The sequence below is a fragment of the Rhinatrema bivittatum genome, chromosome 11, assembly GCF_901001135.1.
Source record: "Rhinatrema bivittatum chromosome 11, aRhiBiv1.1, whole genome shotgun sequence".
In the NCBI taxonomy this organism is placed as follows: domain Eukaryota; kingdom Metazoa; phylum Chordata; class Amphibia; order Gymnophiona; family Rhinatrematidae; genus Rhinatrema; species Rhinatrema bivittatum.
The window spans coordinates 71912674-71933040 of NC_042625.1; the positions used below are offsets into that span (position 1 = coordinate 71912674).

Sequence of the window (20367 nt, forward strand, 5' to 3'; positions counted from 1 at the left end):
CTCCCTTTCTGTATTGTTACTCTTGGAGTCTCCGGCCGGGCTGCTACTCTGAATTGATTTTCTGGTACGCGGTCTGTGGATTTCCTTATGTGGTTTCCATGTGCAATTAAGACTCAGCCTTCACTTTAGGGGCTGTAGCGTGGATGAGGAGAGCAGCTGGTGAATGGCTCTAGCGAAATCGGATCCCCCCCCCACAAGAACGGGCTCATGGGGCGGAAGGTCCACGTTTATGGCGGAGAGGGACTTTTGGGAAGCAGATACAAATTAAACGAAAACTGAACCGCAGCAGAACTTGGCTTTGTAAATTTTTTTTTTTTCAATAATTGCAGTGTTTTTTTGCACGGTTAATTTTGAAGCAACGACCAGGTTTGTTAGGAAACAATCCTCAAAAACCTGTTTTGACCTGATAGAGCTGAACGGCGCCGTGATACTAGTTTCCCTCGGCAGGACTGTGATTAATGGCTTCCGGCCTTTCTGTGACTGAATATTTAAATATCCTCTGTTCACTTTTTTGGGCTGAAACTGGAATGGTGAACCAAATTTTGACTTTCTTTTTTTGTTTTTACACTCTGCTTTGGCATGATTTTAAATAAATAAATAAGCAAGCAGTTGCCACTGGTGGAAGACTCCAGCCGGAACTGTTCTGAATTTTCTTGACAGCACTTCCATGCGTTTCAATGTGAATTTACAACATGCCTTCAACATAACAGCCAGCTTAGGGGCTGTAGTACCGGTACGATTGCCACCATTGAAAAGACATATGCACAAAATGACTGACCAGACAGCCTTTGCCTCTCCCGCCTCCAAATTCCCTCCCTGCAAAGCTTTGCGTCTCTACAAGACCCGCTGCCTACTCTTAAGGACTAGAGGCTCGGCACGAGGGCAGGAGACTAACCCAGCACGTGCTCCGCCCCCAGGCCTTGTCGTGGCTCCTCCCCCTCACGATTTCTCTACCGGAGGCGGGGCCCGGGAGCGGAGCACGTGCTGGCTCAGTCCCTAAACACGGCTCGTCGCTGCTTTTCTAACCCATCAGGAAAGGTTTGCAGGGGAACGGAGGAGAGGATAAGAAGAGCTCAGGGGCAAGACTATATTGTGGAGAGAAGAACAACCGGCAGAATTACCGCAAGGTCTTGCCGGCCACTGGCTTCCATGAAAACCAGCCAAGCCAGCTATACATGGGCCACTTGGAAGTCCTACAAAAATCTAGTACTCGTCCTGGAGAAAACTAAGTTCTCTGTGATAAGAGTTTATTGGACTGATATGAGAATTCTTCTTGCTAAGCGCTTGTATTTCTGTAGAGGCTGGCAAGTTGATTGATAGAAAAACATGGCAAGGGAAGATAAGGGAATAAAGAAATCTCTTCACTGGTAAGATACAGTAATTAAAGTTTAATTTTTTACTACTTTAACGAAAGTGATAAGGTCAGAAGATGCAAATTACAATTGAGGTCTCTTGTCCCTGCCAGTAACCTGCCCCTCAGAGCGCCATTCAATCCCAAATTCCTCTGATTGCCTAACAGCTCTCTCTAAAACAAAAAGCTAATCAAGCTCTCTAGAAAGCGTCTAACCTTCTGTAAACACTGCTTACCAATTAACAAACAGCGTAATTGGGCGTGTTAATCAAACCAATAGTACACCAGCAAGCCATCTGAGTGAACAAACGTTCATTTGGGCACTTTAATAGGTGTAGTCACAAAGCCAGTCCTCTCCTGCTACAGCTCTAAAGCAACTGCAATAAAAGTGGAGAGACGCCAGATTTCTAGTCAGATAAATTGACAATTACCCTAATCCTTGAAAACACAAATTGAGTAATTAAAAAAAAAAAAAGATAGCGACAACTTAATATAATTAGGTAAAGCTGTAAGAAACCGGACCCTGCCCCACTAATCTCTCCATGGAAAGAAAATACAAATCAGATTATGAGAAGTGGAAAATATTTTCATTATTTTTGTGAGTTGTATCTGTCAACATAATGAGCTACAAACAAAACCTTTTTTTTTTTTCCTAGTACTGCTGCCTTAAGGAAAGAGCCCGCCCCTCCGAGCTGGGAGATTTCCATGCTCTTCCTCCCCTGCCACGCCCATTCGGGCACTACTCTCTCTCAGCCCGAGCGGGGCTCGCGTGCTCCCATCTGTACAGCCAGCTCCGCACGTGAGGGGGGTCCCAGGACAAGGTAAGTGACCTGTCACTAATCCAAACTCTTCGACGTAAATACCAAATCTATTCTCTGGAGGCACGGGATTAAAAAAAAAAGCCTCTTTGAACGAGCTCCTAATCAGGAATTTTTTTTTTTTGGTTTCTTTTACTCAAAAGTAAACGATTGCATTTTCAGGAATTCCCCTGGATACAGAGCCCCCGTCAGAAGCTATAGAACTAGTGCTCGCGTGTCTGCTGAATTTGGGATCTTCCACGAAAACGTTTCCCCCTTGCCCGTAGGTACAGCGTGGGGAAAAAGTGTTTTCTGAATTATCATTTCTTCTTCTGTCACTCCGGATTCGGAGGTAAGCCATGCTCTTTCTGCATTTATAGCCGGATATGAAGCAGATTTATAACGTCCTTAAAAGTTAGGTTTTCATCCAACCGTGTGCCCTAGAGAAGGGTGGAGGTTCTGATCCTCGAGGGAGACACTTCAAATTCTAGAGCGAGGGGTCGTGATCTGAGGCTGGGTAAGGCTTGAGTGAGAAATGACGTCAGAAAACTTTCTCTTTAGGGAGAGGGTGGGTTAGGAATAAACAGTAAGAGGATTCATGGGCTAAAAACAGAAGAAACGCTGAGGACCGGATAGGCTATGCTGTATTGCAACAGAGACTGGATGAGCCTCAAGCTCGTTATCTTCTCTTCTCCCCCCCCCCCCCCCCCTCATATCTGGGCCACCCCAAAAGTGGCTAAGCCCCAAGTAATGGACTCCCACCACTAAAATGTTTTGGAACAGATCCGTTCCAGTTGTTGAAATGTTCTGGCAGGAAACCAGAGAGCCAAGCATTCACTGAATATAAAATTCAAATTATGGGAGCAAATGAGTTCCTTGTACACTCGATCACAGCACATCCTTGACTCGAGGGGTGAAGGGTGTGTTGTACCTCAAAAGTTCAGGGCCCCAAGAAAAATGGCTGTTCCGTTTGGAAGTTTCGTGTCCTAATGGATACCTTAAAGGCCACTCCAGATATATAAGATCTTTCCCTGGGCTGCTGCTTATTTGTTGGGCTTGTTCAGTTGTAGCTGAGATTTGCTGGTGGCTCTTTGTGCTCTAAATCACACTTTCTTAGGGGGGGTTGGGGATGTTTGAAACGTTTCTGTTACTAAATGCTGATTCTTAATTTTTTAACGAGATTTGGCAAAAAGAAGAAAAAGACAGAACCCCATGTGGGGAAACGCATGGCCCAAGAATGTTCCCTGACTCTGTGCCAAGGCAGAGGGGCTGGGTGCGGCCCTGTCCCTATAAGTCTGATTGGCAGACTGGAGTTGCCTGACTTTTTTTTGTTTGTTTGTTTGTTTGTGAATGCTGCTTAGGGTGGGGAGAGTTCACGCTTCCTCCTCCAGACCCTCTCTCCCAAGCTTAGCTTTTGAATGTTGACTGTAGGGCACCCCCATTCCCCCCCCCCCCTCATAAGTACCCATTTTTAACAATTCCTTTGTGGCTGAAACTCTGACATTCTAGGATTTTGCTTTTGTATTAACTGGACGCCTTCCTGCTGTCTATATAAAAACCTGATCCAGCCTCTCTCACGCTCTGATTTTTGTAACCTTATGTCTTTTGGGGCCGGCAGTCTCCCCCTGCTCACTCTGTACTTCCAGCTCCGGAACCAGGGTTTGGCTGGATCTGTGATGTGGTGCCATGTGCGCCTTCCTTGGTAACTCTCTCTGGAGACGGTCCCCTCACTGCAGTGGCAGCCCTTAGCCTGGGGGCCGCACCGGAGCTCCCGCCACTCATGGGCCTTAGATCCAGCCACCTGGTGTCTGCCACTGCACAGTGACCTTGACTCCCCTCCATCAGGGGCTGTGAATTATTTTGGGGATCTTTAAATTGCATATTTCTTTCTGCTCTGACTACTTGTGAAGACCCTGATGCTGCTGGTTATATCAGCAGCAAGCACGAGTGACTTTATTTATTCTTGTCTGCTGCCCACCCTAAAAGCCTCTGGCATTTTTAGCCCCTACATACTGTTTTGCTGGAGTCTCCTGTGGTATTTTCAGTTCTTTACTGGGAAGTACCCCAGTAGGGGAGGCGGGAGGGACTGTCTTCCTCCCCCCCCCCCTGTCAGCAGTTGGGAGAGCAATTGCGGGACAGTGAATGAGCCTAACTTTACTCTCAGGTCCTGCAGGGACCCCCAGCCCCTCCTGTGAGATACAGGCCTGGCAGCAGCTCCACTCTGGGTGCACACTGGGCTATCCTGCCACTGCTGTCTCCAGGGGTCTTTTCAAACTGTACCCCAGAGGGCAGGGAATCCTTGCAGTTCAGACCCATTCTGGGAAAGGCTGGGGTTATTGCCCAAAGACCTAACTTTTCTTCTTTCTCTTTCTGCCTCCCATGGAGGAGGTGCCCCTAGGCATGGTAAATCAGCTCTGATTCTCGGGCTCTGTCCCCCTTTAAATAATTTTTTTTTTTTTTTTAAAAGGTGTTGAGAAATCTGACCCGCTTTCCCCACCCCCTTTTCAGAAGGCAGCCAGCCTATGAACCCCTCCAGGTGCTGATAAAGAAGCCACAGCTGGTAAACTGACTTGGCCACAAGCTTGGAAATGCTTTCATTCTGGCTTTCTCCAGCTTGCTGTGGCAGGCAGACGAGTGCAGGTGGAGATGATGGGTTGCTGGGTAGCTGTTATGGTACCTCCCAGTGCCAGAGCCTTATTGCTTTTGCCTGTCAGGTAAATGCATATTTCCCTTCATGTGTTCATGTGCCTCTGGCTTTAATGGACAAATGCAAAATTCATTTCATTTTCCAACAAAATTAAGATGCTTGATCTCTGGGTTTCGTGGTCTTACCAGAGGTCTCAAATCTCATTGATTCTGCTGTAGAGCATTCCTGATGTCCATTAATATGGCTAAAATCAGGTTGTAAAAAGTACCTCATTCTGCATTAGAGAGAAGCTTCTGGGAGGCAGGACCTCAACTGGGGAGAACAGCTGTAGTTGGCCTACAGCCAGTATGTCCTGGGCCATAGGCACCACTGCTAGAAGAGCTCCCTGCTCCTACCGACCAGAGGGGGAAAACCAAGGGAGGAGCTGGATTAGGGAGTAGAGTGGCTCTTTTGTTCTCTGCTCTGTCTGCTTCAGCCTCTGCCTCACTCAGCCCCTTCTATATCTTTCAGACTCTGATTGGTTGGACATGCTAGAAAAACTCCTGATGCAATAATGGGATTAGGGTGTCCAAACCAGCATAGCTAATAGCCCTCATCAGATATAAATGACATGTAGATGAGGCTATTAGCAATTATGCCTGATGCAAAAAAAAATCACACTGCACATTTTTTTTTAACATGCAAAACTTAAAGCCAGCCCTGAAGCTGGTGTTAAGTGTTCCTTCCAAGCTACCACAAAAAGCCAAAAATCCTACTTTTTCTGTGGTTCCCCCTAAGAACCATAGGAAGCATGAAAAACAAAAATCTTGACAGCGGTCAGGTTAGAGAAAATGGAAACTCAATTTAAGAATTTCTGTTTTCCTAACCCGTGGCTGTGCGTGGGTTAGGAAAATGGACGCTCGTTAATTGAGCATCCGTTTTTCCTAACTGGCGCACAGCCACATCTCCTGGGTGCCTGATGCCATGGACGTGCTAGGGACACACAATTCATCCCTAGCGCCTCCTTTTTAGCACGGCAGCTCATTCACTATTGCATTGGGTGCACGGGTTGAAAAAAATGTGTGCCCTGTTTGGACTCCTTTCTGGGTGACCACAACTCAAAGGTTCCCAAGCCTGGTATGTGCAGAGAGGTGACTGGGTGGGGAAAGAGATTGGAGGGAGGGTTTTTCGGTTTCAAACTACATCCAAATGCCGTGCCCTCACATCCTAACCGGGCCAGGCAGTATCCTCTGAAGTAAGGTAAGTGCTGCTGATCCTGTTCATTAAAAAAAAAAAAAAAATTGTGCTGAAAATCTAATCAGCTGTGAAGGAGAAGCCTACAGCTGACGAGATATGTTGGGCTTCTGGGAAACTGGAGAAATCGAAAAAGATGACGTGGGTGGTGGGTCAGCCAGGGGTGTGGGGAGAGGAGCTCATTGTGCAAAGGGCTTTAACCAACAGGAGCCGTACGCCCTGTATTAAGGTTGATGCTGTGTGAGTCCTGGGTGTTAGTGATGTTGTGGTAGGGCAGGTTCTGCGTGTGTTGGCAGGTTTTTGGGGTTCCTGGTGGTAGAGAAAAATTACTTTCAGGCCGATACAGTACAGTGCGCTCCGGCGGAGCGCACTGTAACCCGCATTTGGACTCGCGTTTTCGACGCACTAGCTTTACCCCTTATTCAGTAAGGGGTAATAGCACGTCCCAACCCCCCCCCCCCCCCCCCCCCCGAAACTAATAGCGCCCGCAGCATGCAAATGCATGTTGATGGCCCTATTAGTCATTCCCGCGAGATACAGAAAGTAAAATGTGCAGCCAAGCCGCACATTTTACTTTCAGAAATTAGCGCCTACCCAAAGGCTGGCGTTAATTTCTGCCGGCGCCAGGGAAGTACACAGAAAAGCAGTAAAAACTGCTTTTCTGTGCACCCTCCGACTTAATATCAAGTCTGAGGCCCCAAAAGTAAAAAAAAAAAAAAAAAAAAATCGGGTTGGAAGACAGATGCTCAATTATGCTGGCGTCCATTTTCCAAACCCGCTGACAGCTGCCGCTCCTGCCAAAAAGGAGGCGCTAGGGACGCGCTAGTGTCCCTATAACCGCCTCTTACCGCAGGCCCTAATTCACATAGGCCACCCTCCTGAATCGCGTGCCCAGGAGAGTGGCCTGTGCGTGCGCGCGCCTGGAGAGCGGGCGCTCACCAGCTCTCCCGCGCGTTTTTCTGAATTGGCCTGAATGCTATTAAGATATAGAACTTAGTGTAGTTAAAAAAAATAAATAAATAAAAAATCCATAATTTAATAAAACTAATTATTGCTTAAAGGCTCACACCCCCCCACTTAAGGTAGAGATTACTAATCAAGTTTGGTTGAGTTTAAAGGTCAGCTCTGATAGAAGTTAATGATAACCCTCACACAGAGACTAGGGTCCAGGGCCATACTTGTCTCCTTGGCATTATTGAAAACACAACTTTCTTAAAACCTTTCTCCACTCTTTGTCTCTCCCAGCTCATGTGTACAGGGTGAGAGTGCGTACTTTCACATGGCCATAGGGGCAAATCTGCCTGGAGATGAACACGGCCTGATCCGTACCACAGATTGCAACGTTTGTGGTACCTCTGAGGGATTACAGCACTGTAATCTAGTGCTACACACGCATGCCAAATTATTTCTCAGTAGCGTGGCCTTGCAGGCTGAGGGAGGCAACCTGTGGCATGTAGGAGTGCAGCTTGCTAGGCTGATTATGCTATAAATAGAAATCATTGCGATTTATTAAAGGAATGACGCTTGCTTTTGATTTAATGATCCATTCTCTGCCTCTGCTTTTCTTATCCAGTTTGTTGCGGTCCCTCCTATTTTCACACTGAAGTCTTTGACCGTGAGAGAATGGGGAAGAAGGATCTCACGGCTGTGATATGGGGAGAGAGCCCCTATCTCTCTTGTGCTAGGCTTCAGATTCCATGAGGGAAAAGTTTTTTGCATTCTTTTGGGTAAACTCGCTCTGCAGGAGTTTTTTTTTTTTTCCAGAGGCAGGAAGTGGATCTGTTTTGTTCAGGACAGCTAATCTCTCCTTCACCACTGACATAATCTCATGGGGCTGCAGATGTCACGAGTTCTGGGAAGGGCCTTTCCTCTCGGATCTTATTTCACTTTTTTTTTTTTTTCCTTCGTGTCATCTGAGATTTTATCCCCTTTGGCTGGGTACAGACTGCCCTTGTACAGAAAACTATTGTCAAACAAATATGCATTTGTGGGCTAGTTTATGCCTTCAACCTGGTCCCAGTATGCTAACCTGACGATAAGATGTGGTTTTATGTGTAAATTGGTTCAATAGCCATACAAGCCTGTGATCACACGCTCCAGCATTTTTTTTTCCCTTTACCATGAGGATGGTGACTTAGCCTCTCCCTCTGTTTCAGTGGCTGCTATTGTGTTCCTAATAGGGACAGATGTACTAATTTCCCATAGGCAAAAGTTGGAAAACCTTTAATACATCAGGTCCATGAAGAGCTGCTTTTCTCTTCTGAAGAGATCTTAGGCTGGATAGTGTCTCTGTCCCGATTTCCATTATACAAGACTCTGAGATAGCAACTATGTCCACGTCAGGCCCTGCCACAGTGCCTCTGGGTCTGCGATTTGTATTAAAACCTTGATCACTGGCACCTGACTTTCCAAAACAATGTGCCACTTCCCTTTATGTTCAATATCTTTCTGTGAACAACTCTGTCCTCCATCTTGCTTGCTTTCAAATAAGCATGTGTGTAGCTTGCTTATTGCGGCGGTTACTTCCCCTACTACCCATAACTAATCAAGCTTGATATTTCACTTGGTTGCAGCTCCATCACTGCTCTCTACATTAATGGTGGGGGTGGAAGGGAAATAGAACCAAAGAGCTAAGAGAAACAGATAAGTATGAGAAAAAAATGTGAAGCTTGCTGGGCAGACTGGATGGGCCGTTTGGTCTTCTTCTGCCGTCATTTCTATGTTTCTATGTTTCTATGTATGATGATGCTTGATTCATTTTAGAGTTTATGCTGGTTCAGTACTTCATTCAGCCAGATTAAAGCCAACTGATGCCCTAGGCACAGCCCAACAATGGCGTCGCCTCTGCCCTTCCATTGCTTAACTGACGACATTAAGATTCAATGGGGCCAATGTAATAAGGTGTGTGTGGAAGCTGCCGTGGGTTTGTACATGTTTTCCCACGCAAAGCCCTATACACGGATGTAATGGCTTTGTGCATGGGGGGGAAAAAAAGCACTTAGACCCGCAGTTTTTCTGCATGCAAAGGAGGCAATATCTCATTTATTTAATTTATTTTTTATATACAGACATTCGATCTGAGATATCACATCAGCTTACATTCAGGTACTATAGGTATTTCTCTAACCCCAGAGGGCTTACGATCTTGTACCTGAGGCAATGGAGGGTAAAGTGACATGACCTTGGGCAAAAGGAGCGACAGCAGGACTCGAACCCTGGTCTCTTGGTTCATAGCTCTAACCACTAGGCTATTCCTCCTCCCTAATGGTCAATGGGAGGGAGCTGCACTAGAAGACAGAAATGCTAGTACAGGTTTTTTTTACCTCCAAGGTCAGGGCACGAGTTAAGTGACAGTGCCGGCTATGGTGCCATTTTCTTCCATTGCTTGCATAGGTGTGATGTGGTTGTGTCCGTGCAGCTCTGGTAGTGGTACGCTTTCTGATGGTGTCCAGCTATTCCTGATGCTGATGCTTCACCAAAGGGTGACAGAGGTCATGGCATGCGGTGTGAATATTTGCCACGTCTTCTGCAGCACAGTTATTTGAAATATTAGAAATATATTCCAGGGTCATACTTTCGCTGAAAAGGGAGACTTCGCTCGCTTGCTTTTTGGCAGCGATGCGGGCACTTGTGTACACACGTGCGATCATGTGTCTGCAGATTTGTGCGTACAAATCATTTGCATAATTTTTTTTTCTTTTACACATCCCGTGGAGGCACCAGTTTTAGCCGTGTACAGTGATCAAAACCCATGCTCAAAACGAGCGTGGCCTTTGCAGTGGGTCTTATTACATCAGCTCCCATAAGTGCTGAAGGTGAAATAGATTAAACATTTTCTTCCAGGCCAGACTCCAGAACTATATTACTTTAGGAAAGAAAGTTTGTAACACTAAATAGCAGTAAGCAAATGTTTTTACTTATAGCTAGGGGGCAACAGAAAAAATGCAAACTTTCAACAATCTGTGGTGCCCTCTGCATATGATTATTATGGTTAATCCAGGGCTGACTTGACTTATTTACTATGCCAATTTTTGCTTGTGGGGGGAGTGTAGTTTGTGTCCCCGTGCCCCCCTTGCCTAATTGAAATTCAGATTTAAGTAGGACTTGGAATGGCTCAGCAGGAAGCAGCTTCCCCAGTCTCTGCTGGACTCAGCTCCTACCTACAGGCTGCCTCGACAACGGCTCCCCACCTAGTCCTGCATATCTCTGTACTCTTACACACTCCCTCCCAGGGCTGGCTGCTTCAACAGAGGGGGAGCCCTGACAGCAATGTGTAGCTCCATAAGACCCCTTCCCTGCTTTCTTCAACAGGTGCCTTGCTCTGCATCTGTGTGGCTTCTCCCACCTTACGGGATTGACTGCTGTTATCTCTAAACTTGAGGCCAGAGAGCACTGCTGCACAGGAGAGGGAATGTTTCCACGGGAGGGCGCCTTGTGCAGCTGCATGGGTTGCGCACCCTGAAAACCGGCCCTGCCTCTTTCTCTTTGGAGGCCTTTGTGCTGGTGGAGATGGAGCAATCCCTGGACTGTTCTTTTTAACAAACTATAGCTCAGCCCTAACTCTGGTAACTTTTCTCTATGTAAGCCAGAGGCGCCTCAAAGCTTCTGCACGATGCTGGGGAAGGGGGGAATATCTAGCAAACAACTTTAAATTGCAAGGTGGATGCGGCATTCTCTTTAGAAAAAAAACTCCAGGACAAAGGGTTGTGATACCTTGCATGGAGGGAGGCTCAGAGGAAATGTTACCTAGCATTGCCTCCAGCAGAGATGAGAGCAGCCTGCCTGGGTGACAACTGGAGAGTGCAGTCTGCAGTGACCCAGGAGGTCCTGATCTGCAAACAGCTTCTGTGCATCTATAGTATCCTAGACTTTTGGTACATTTTATTTTGGGGAAGGCAGGAAACCTGTGCTTCATCTGTCACTGAATCGTTGGGTGGTGCTGAATGGATTCTAAATGATTTTCTGTGGCAATCAAATCTTTTCTAGAAGCTGACACATTCCTTGCAGGCAAATCCATGGCTGTTTTACCGTGATTTTGGAAGTCAAATGAACTGATAAAACATCTCATGTTTCTTTTTAATAAGTGAGAACTGTTGTTAATCCTTTCTTGTGCTTTTTGATGACTTGATTACCAACCTAACTGCATGTCGCCCTGAGATTTCTGCTCGACTCTGGGTTATTCAAACGTCTCTCTGGGTATTTTTGCATTTCCTATGAAAAATAGGAATTAGATGGGGAGAGGCAGGGCCGGTGCAAGGGGATTTGGCACCCTAGGCAATTTCAGTTTTGCGCTGCCCCCCTAAAAGAAAACTCACCTGGTAGTCCAGTGGGGGCCTGGGAATGATCTGCCGCTCCCGGGGCCACTGCTGCCACTAATCAAAATGGCGCTAGTGATCTTCAGCCCTTACCATGTGACAGGGGCTACCGGTGCCATTGGTTGGCCCCTGTCACATGGTAGGGGCTAAAAGGCACCGGTGCCATTTTGGTTAGTGGCAGCCGAGGGCCCAGGAGCAGCAGATCCCTCCGCTGGCCCACCAGGGGGGTGTCGGGGAGGGTGCCAAGCGGGGGGGGGGGGGAGGCAGGGTGCTGTGGTAGTCAAAAAAAAAAAAAAAGTGCCCTTTCAAAATTCTGCCCCCTTCCACTCAGCGCCCTAGGCACAGGCCTAGCAGTTCCTCCAGCCCTGGGGAGAGGTAGGAGCTGGGAATCAGAATCTCGGGATAACATGCAGTTAAGATTGACAAAGCTGCTCCAAAACTCCTTTGGGAGTGTGACTTGGTCAGAGCTCTTCCTGTGCCATGTGCTTAACCTTGGATCCTTTCCTCTCATTTCAGAAGCGTTCTGGGGAAAAAGGCTTTAAATTCAAGTCGTGGTCTGTGGAGAGCAATACCTGTCCCTCTTTATCTACTGAGGATTTTATAAACTGAAGTACTGGGTGAGAGAGTTACCTCTTCTCAAGGATGAGCACGCGGGGAGGCGACTACCACGCAGCATCAGATTTAAGCTTTCGTTTCACCATCGGTCCTGGTAACCGGTTCAGGCTCCTGCTGAAAGACCAAGCCCTTTAAGGCCTTTGAGAGCTTTTCCGGACTTTACAGTTGTGCTTGAAGGGGCCACGGGAAGGATTTGGAGTAAAGGACTCGTCTTGACTCAACATGCCGGCAAAAACCCCCATCTATTTAAAAACTTCCACCCCCAAAAGGGGCAAAAAAGTCAAGCTGCGGGATGTGCTGTCGGGGGCCATGATCAGCCCACCCCTGGGGGACTTCCGTCACAGCGCCCACATTGGCCTGGATGGGGAAGGGGATATGTTTGGGGAGCTCTCGTTCTTGCAGGGGAAGTACGATCTCCTCCCAGGCTTCTCCCGCAGCCTGGCCTTCCAAAGTGCTGATGGGAGCCTGAACGAAACCCTCAGCCCGGAGGGCTACTGCAGCTTACTGAAGAGTGCCGTGTCGCTCCCCGTCTTCAGCGGCACCCTCAGCCCGGACCAGGCTCCTCCCAAGCCTCCCCGGCTCCACCTGGAGGACGCCCCCATTCAGGGGGCTGTGTGCGTTAGCTTCCATAGCCAAGAGGATGTCTCACTCTCTGCCAGCTTGCACCGTGAACCTGTGGCCTCCTGTGTGTCCTTCTCTGCTGCCTCCACGGCTTCCTTAGAAAGATCTCTCTCGGGGAGCCAAATCCCAGGCCTGCTAAGGCAGGATGGCAGTATACCACCCGTAGAGTCTGCCTCTGCCCCACCGGGCTCTCTGCTTGGATTGGACCTAGACTTGGGCCCTTCAATTCTGGATGATGTGCTGCAGATTATGGACAGATACAAGTCTTGATGTGCTCCACAAAGACATTTGGAGAGCAACACTTTGAACTTTTATCACTATTTGAGGAATATTTCATTCTCTGCAGTATAAGCTTGTCTTTTTTTTTGGGGGGGGGGGGCAGGGGGGGCTTTCCTAGCTGACTGACAGTCCCTTTAAGTCTAAACACCTCAAGGTCAATTGGAGAATCCTATTTTGGAAGAGACTAGAGTTTGAAAACTTCCATTAACTCTTAAATCCTACTCCCCCCCCCCCCCCCCCCCCCCCCCCCCCCCCCCCCCCCCCCCCATATTTCATCTTTAAAGGTTCAAGAAGTTTGTCTCTGACAAAATATCGAACACATTCCCTCTTCTACTGGGGATTGATGCTTATAAAGTGACCAGAGAGCTCCATCTCGCACAGGCTCAGCCAATCCTGGCTTTCCTCCCATTGCGTCTTTGGACTTATGGCTCTGGTTTTCCTGTCTGTGACCCGGTGTGATCTGGTCCTCTTAACCATAGATCAGCAACATCTCTCTTGGGCTCCTGGAGTTCATCTTTTTATGGATTTATCTCAATGCTCCAGTGTCATCTTCAGCTGGTAGCCTGGCCCAGGATGAGCTCCGTACTGATGTGGCAGGGAACACATTGTTCCCCTGTGCATCTCACATTCTGACTTTTTTTTTTTTTTTTTCTTTTGACCTTCATCTCTACTGGATATTTTGTACATTTAAGCTTGCTGTTTATAGAAAATGCTTAGGTAGTCTCATGGGAATTGTGTGTATGTGTCTGGGTGTATCTTGTATTTAAGATAATTTCTGGATCACGCCTTGCAGTTCCTCTGCATCCTCTCCCCAGCACAAAGGAATCTTAGGATTCAGTGATAAGGGAATGGCATGTCTTCAGACATTCCTGCCCTTCCTTCTGGATGCAGTTGTATAGCAGCTGAAGAAATGACGACGCATCCCAGTGCAACAATGACTGACTTGTTTTCATTGAGGTTTCTCTGATGGTCAATAGTGATAGCATTGGATACCCTCATTTTTCATTAAATGATCCTCTTCAGGTTAACACTATTACACCCAGCTCATAGAATCTTCTTGTTTCTTCTGTTACCTCGCTCTGTGTCTGTATTTCTAAAGCATGACTGGAACTCTGGATAGAACCAGCAATGTGGAATCTACCTATGGCTTCCTTTTGCCTACTTTAAAACTTATCTGTGTGACATCTGTCCGGCCTCTTTCATGTCCTATTCCAGAAGGCTGGATTGGATTGACTTGTTGAAAATGTGGCACACGCTTACAAAAGGGGATGCCACAGGTTTGACAGCCCAATCTGAGGAGGATAAGAGCTGGTCAACCAGACCTCCTTAAGTGCTATTAGGTTTGGGTTATCAGTGGTTCCAGGAAAGTTGGTAGAGGAGTTGTGAAAATGAGGAATAGACTGAGATGAGAGAGAGGTTTGTTTTTTGGGTCTTTGGAGAGAGTTGAGCGGGTTCTGGTCTTATCCCAAAGCATACAGGGAATTGTAGTCTGATTAGCCCACAAACCATAGACTGTCCCTTTATGCAGGGAGAATGTTTTTTTTTTGTTTTTTTTGTTTAAAACAGGACTTGCTTGGGTGACATCCTTTGACTTGTCTGCTACTCCTTTCCAGAAGATTCCAATAACTTTAATGGTATGACATGTTTTGTAAATGGTCGGGTAGAGAGATATATCCTAGTTTGGTACTCTGTATTGTGACTAGGTTTTGGCAGGGGTGAACAGCATGCAGAGTTGTGCTGCCTAATGGGGGGAGATGTTAATACAATTCTGCTCTATACTTTTTTTTTTTCCTCTCTGCTTTTTGGTAGTATTGTCCATATCAGACGAGGGAGACTTTCTTGGAATAAGAGAGCCTCTTGGAGCTCCATTTTACAGATCTGACATTTTCTTTCAATGAGAGCTAAATTGTGGGGGTTGTAAGGAAGGAAACTTTTTTCACTTTTTTTTTTTTTTTTAAAATATATAAAGCCTTTTCAGACTGGCGATAGACAACTTTTTAAAGAAAATGCTCCTGGCCTCCTGCTGCAGCCTATAGCTGTTAACACTGCGTGTTCTTAACTGTAGGATGTTAATCTGCAGTCAGGTAGCCAGGCCCTGGAGAAGACTGGAACTATGTGAGCTGTTTTTAACTCTGCAGCAAGGCTTTGCTGAAGCAGAGTCCTTTTTGCTATATTTTATTGGGGAAAGGAGGTGGGGTAGATCTTGGAGCCTTTGGTTTGCAGTGGTCCTCCCCCCCCCCCCCCCCCCTCTTACAATCTTCAGGAATCACAGTGTTAAAACCTGTGCATGGATTTCTCCCCCAGAGCAGCAGAACCAGCAGCCGTACTGCCTGGATACGCGAGAGCTCCCTGCAAGCAGTATCTTCCCTTAGCTGCAATGCTTGCCTCTTGCCAGTGGAGGGCGTACTCTTGCACCCTAACTTCACAAAGTGCCAGTCTGGCCTTAACCAGCTGCTTCCATTTGGTAGTGGAGCTGTGCACAGACTAAAGCTGGAAGAGCAGGGGCCACCTAGCACCATACTGTTACTCTCCTTTTCCCCCTGCTTCTGGTCTCATCCTGCTGGTGACATTGTTGGTGCTGGGAGTGCCCTAAAAGAAAAATAGAAATGTAAACAGGTAGAGTACAAGGCATTGCTTCTACTAAGAAAGCAGCTGCCTTCTCTGTGCTCAGGAAGCAGAGGCAAAGTTGTTGTACTGTGTTGGTTTTGTTTACACTTCTCTATAATAGAAAGAAAAAAAAAAAAGCTTTTATCTCTAGTTACCTGCCTTGTCTTGTATCAGTAAAGGTTACTAATAAATCATTTAGGAAGGAACTTAGGGCTTCATTTATTTAGCTGCAGTATCTTTCCCAGAGGGGAGAGACTGTGGGCCTTACAAAACTAGCAGTACTTGCCATTGCCACTTCATGAAGCCACAGTATTTTCCCTAAGACCCAACAATATTGAGCGATGGTGGCCCTGGGACAGTGGTGGGGAGGGTTTACAAGGTCAGCCCTGCAATCAGCAGAACATATTAACATCCTGATGTGCTCAGGGGCAAGTTAGCTACAACTCTGGCATACTAATCAGCTCATTATAATATGTACAGAGGCAGAATAATGCAAGGTATTTCAGATACCTTGTGTTATCTGATAAATGACCTAATGTGGCTTTGGAAATGACTCCCTAAGCTCATAGGATAGCTAGGGACAGATTGCATTCTGGTAATCGGCTGTAGACTGCCTGCAAGGTGAGAGAGATACCTGTGCCTCTGGTTCAGACAGGATCTTAACAGGGCATCATCTTATTTCAGATTCTAGTAAGTAGCTGCTCTGAGGTGGATGGTCTGTACTCTGACAGCTTCCATGTAGGAAAAGTTGTTTATCACCCACTTACATAACAGTGCGTGTGGATACAGAGAATCTCACCCTGAGGTACCCAGCTTTGGGGTAGAACTGAGGCACAGGGTGATAAAGTGACTCACCTTGCACTCATGTACAGAGTCATTGACACAATCTGACAAATAGAAGTGAGGTGTAGGAAGGATAAGCACCTCAGCCCAAGGTTACACAGGCAGTGACAGAGCTAGGGTGTAGAACTTGTATCCCAGACGTTCTCATTATCCATTTAGGTGCTGTAATGAATCAGCCCTTCCTTCCTCTTCAGATAGTCTAGGAAACCAAGATGGATTGTGGCAAAAACTGAGTGCAGGGAGGGGCCTCTTTCTCACCCCCCTCCATCTTATCCTTGCCTTACTGCTGGGTCTGTGGTTCCTGGCCCATGGTTGGCCACTGAGCCTCTTGCTCTGCTGTTCATGCATGCTGTGGTAGCGTGAGGCCTGCTCATCCTGTGGCCCTTGGTGCTGCTTATATCAACAGGAGCAGTTGTAAGCCAGATCCCATCCAAGTCTGCAAACTCCTGTAGCCTTTTAAGGGTAGAGATTCAGAGGGCCTTCCACTGCCCCAGCTTGTAAAAGATGGCAACTAAAGAGCAGAAGGGCCTCTTCAGTCTTCCTAGAAGCTTTGACAACTTTTGGTAGCTGCTGCCTTAAACTCCCATCTGCAACCCAACACTGCTCTCCCCTCCCCATGTCTTATGTAGCATCTTACCCTGTTCCTGTCTTGTTCTCCATATCTGTCTATGATGGCCATTTCATTATAAAAAAAAAAAAAAAATCTAAAATAAAGTTCAAGTTGTGACCAAATCCTTCAATGCCATAAATACTACAAAAAGTACACAACTGGTGCAGAAGATGAGGGTCCTTTATCAGATTTCTCCATTTTTAACTGTGATTCTTATGAGACCTACATCAACCCGCAGGCTCTCTTTCTATTCGTATAATGCTTTTCCTGTCTGGTTAGCCCCATCACAGCTGATTACACTCAAACACTGGAGCTATTTCCCTGTCCTGCTTTACTGAGGCTTGTCTCCTATTCTGCGAAGGAGGCCCTAAGTGTGCACCTGTGCCAGTGGCGGTTGAAGTAATTTGCCCAAGATCAAAAGGAGGTGAACCCTGGCTTCTCTGCTAACCTATTCCTCTCCTAAGGTGGTAGTTTCTCCCCACAGCCACCAAGCTTAGTGAGGCTTGAAAAAGACCAAGCTAGCCTCCCCCTGTGCCTTGACGGTTGGGCTTTAACCATGTGTGTTATGATCCTGCTCAGAATATGCTCCTCTTCCCAAAGGTGGAGAGAAAGTCTGTGTGTTCAGGAACCACCTGTGTGCTTTTTGGCAGAGGGCGAGGGGCTCTGGGAATGCTTTTGGCTGAAATTGGTGAACCTCAGCCTTGGAAGGGATATCTAAGGCCCCTCTGATACAGTGAGAGAGGACCAGTAGTACAGTTCCTGTGTGGATGATACGGGAGCTATTTCTATCCCTTTATCTCTTCCCAGTTCCTCTGCATCCTCCTCCTGTTTCCTGTTTATTAAGAAGGCAGCACCCTGCAGGGCGTGTGCACCACGGGCTCCCTCTATCTCTCAGCATCACCGGGAGTCTGGAGACCTGGACAGTGCCACTGCAGGAGCTGAGCAGAGTCGGTGTTTGGAGAAAGAAATACTGAATGGAGAATCATTAGATCTTGCTGCTCAAACTGTAAGGGAGGGAAGAAGAGAGTATGTGCTTTTTGTAACTTAAGACAGACAAGGCTACAGCTTAGTTCTACCACTCACCTCATCCAGGTGAATGCAGTAGAGGAAAATGTCCTAGTTTGGGTTTTATTTTTTTTGGGAACTTTTTATTTAATGAACAGGGAGCAAAGGTTAAAGCTGAAGATCAGGTGTTGTCTGATAGGGCTCCCCAAACCTGTCCAAGGGACCCTACAGTCAGGTGGGTTTCAGAATATCCACAATGAATATACATGAGATAAATTAGCATACAGTGATAAAGCACCTTTTAGCTCCTGCCTATTCATTGTGGATATCCTACAACCCCCAACTGGCTGTGGGGGTCCCTGGGACAGGTTTGGGAAGCCCTGGGCTATGGTATTAGAGCACAGAGAGAGAATGGACAGAGACTGGCTGAGGAGGGAAGGCTTTGTCCTAATTTTCTACATATTGCAAGAGATTAGTCCTCAGTGAGCCCATTACTGTTTCAGAAAGCAAATGATTAATTAATCAGCCTTTTTTTTGTGTGTTTCTCTGTCAGGTATTCCTACTGAAAACTGTTTTCAAAGTTTTATGCTTGACTGAAGCTGAAAAGATTTTTAAAAATCACAGAGCGTAGAATTGCACATTTCAGTGCTGAGGGTTTGTTGCTGTACTTTTTTTCTCTTTTAGCAACTGCAGCAGTGTATCTGGCACCATTTCCACATGTGTCAGAAATTAGGGATGGTTATCTGTTGAGTCAGTTTCAGATGACTTCTCGCTCTGTCCCAAGATCTGAAGTGGAAAAACTCCCAATTTTGAAATGCTGCAGCGAGCCTGGTTCTACGCAATCTGGGTGCAAGGGTTACCATGATGCCTCTGCTGCACCCTGGTGGACAAGTCTGCAAACTGCACTTTGCTAATATCTGACATTTCTGTGTTAACAAATCAAAGTTATTTGTATCGTGCTACCAGCTATATGCAGCAATTAAAAGACATATACTAGACAGTCCCTACTCCTTAAAGCTTACAATCTAAATCAGACAGGTAGGGTCTTTGTGTTTAAAACAGTGAGGCTAGCTCTAAGAAGTGGGGCCTCTAGTCTATAAGAGGAAGCACTGTAGGGGTGAGTTAAGGAGGCCACATCCATGAGCAGGGAGTCAGTGCAGTGATGAGGCTGATTGGTATATGGGCGACTTGCTTTTGCAGCATTAAAATTAATTTTGTTTGCAAAATGGCTCACAAGTGCGTGCCATGAAGGTAAAAGGGAAGCGTCATCATGGAGGACTAGACCCCAGAAAACAGTGTTGGCAAGATGTGGGTTTTCAGGCCAAACTGGGACTTTTTTTTTTTTAATTTATAGGCAGTTTTTCTTATCTGCAGTGAGCTTTTTCACCACGTTGCTGCTGCCAAGACACAAAGTCCACCCCTCTTCCTTACCCCATCCTTCAACTTCCTCCTACCCACAGCACCCCTCATGGCTGTGCACCAACACTGAGACCTAGGCTCCCTGCAGGCGAGAGCCTGCTGCAGCCATCACTAATGCTGCACATGCTCCCTGCTGGCTGCTCCTATCTGAGGCATGGTGTATCGCTACAGGTGCTGGCTAGAGACAGCAAGCAAGATTTGCGTTTTCAAATGACAGTCTGCATAAATAAAATAATTGGAGGGTGATACTATTAAACACAGTGAAGGTGGTAAAACTTTTTTATTTCAGGACTATACACTGAATTCGCAGCCGGAGCTGCTGGCATGCTGTGAGGGAGGGAATGAGTGGGCTGGGGCAGCTGACCGATGCAGGTTGGAGATGGGCCAAGGCGCTGGAGGTGGGCTGGGGCCCACGTGACTGGAAGCTGCTCTGAGCACGGGGGTTGGAAGTGAACCGGTGCTCAGTTCTTGTGCCGGTGATACCAGAATGCACATATCCGTGTAACTGGTGGGCTTCTGGCCTCTAGTTGCTGTGGGACTGTGAAGGCTGAGCATGCGATTGTGGCTCTGAGAGCCCAGTGCCAGGGAAGAGGGGTTGATTTAAAAAAAAAAAAAAAAAAAAAAAAAGGTGCTGTCAGTGAAGCTGGATTTACTTGCTGAACCCTCCTTAAAATAAGCAGGTGCATGCTGGAACCTAATAATACATTAGTGTTTTTGGACTTAAAAAGGTCTGTAGCCCTCTATGCATGGAAATATTATTCTACCTTCCAAATGCATGTGCATGATGGTAGTGGAGTTTTGAAGGAAACAAAAATCCAAGTTGTTGAAAGGGTTGATTATTGGGAACATCGACTGCCAGCTGCAGCGCTGCCAAGGGACCAAGTACAAAGAGGAAGATTTGAGGCCAGTCCTGGATTTCTGACCACCCCATCCTAGTGCATTATGGGCCCTGCAGTGCTGATTCCAATGGGTGGCATCGGGTACTACAACGCCAAAGGTGTCTCTCCGGGAACTGAGTAATTTGA

General features: G+C 46.8%; 1 protein-coding gene across 3 annotated transcripts; it reads left to right on the plus strand.

The window, feature by feature from the left end:
* The first annotated feature begins 1043 nt into the window (after window positions 1–1043).
* LOC115100905 (cdc42 effector protein 2-like) lies at window positions 1044–19969 on the plus strand. 3 transcript variants are annotated; one of them, XM_029619971.1, is made up of 4 exons: window positions 1044–1367; window positions 2008–2172; window positions 2332–2500; window positions 11860–19969. In XM_029619971.1, exon 4 carries the CDS (start codon window positions 12181–12183, stop codon window positions 12847–12849), a length of 669 nt encoding a protein of 222 aa, XP_029475831.1. In that variant the 5' UTR covers window positions 1044–1367; window positions 2008–2172; window positions 2332–2500; window positions 11860–12180; the 3' UTR covers window positions 12850–19969. The 3 variants fall into 3 exon arrangements, with proteins under 3 accessions (XP_029475831.1, XP_029475833.1, XP_029475832.1); XM_029619973.1 differs by lacking the exon at window positions 2332–2500; XM_029619972.1 differs by lacking the exon at window positions 1044–1367 and having other exon boundaries at window positions 1997–2172.
* Window positions 19970–20367: the final 398 nt, after the last annotated feature.

Coding starts and splice junctions, on each gene's coding strand:
- LOC115100905 (XM_029619971.1), top strand. CDS start 12,181: ATGCCGGCAAAAACCCCCATCTATTTAAAAACTTCCACCCCCAAAAGG.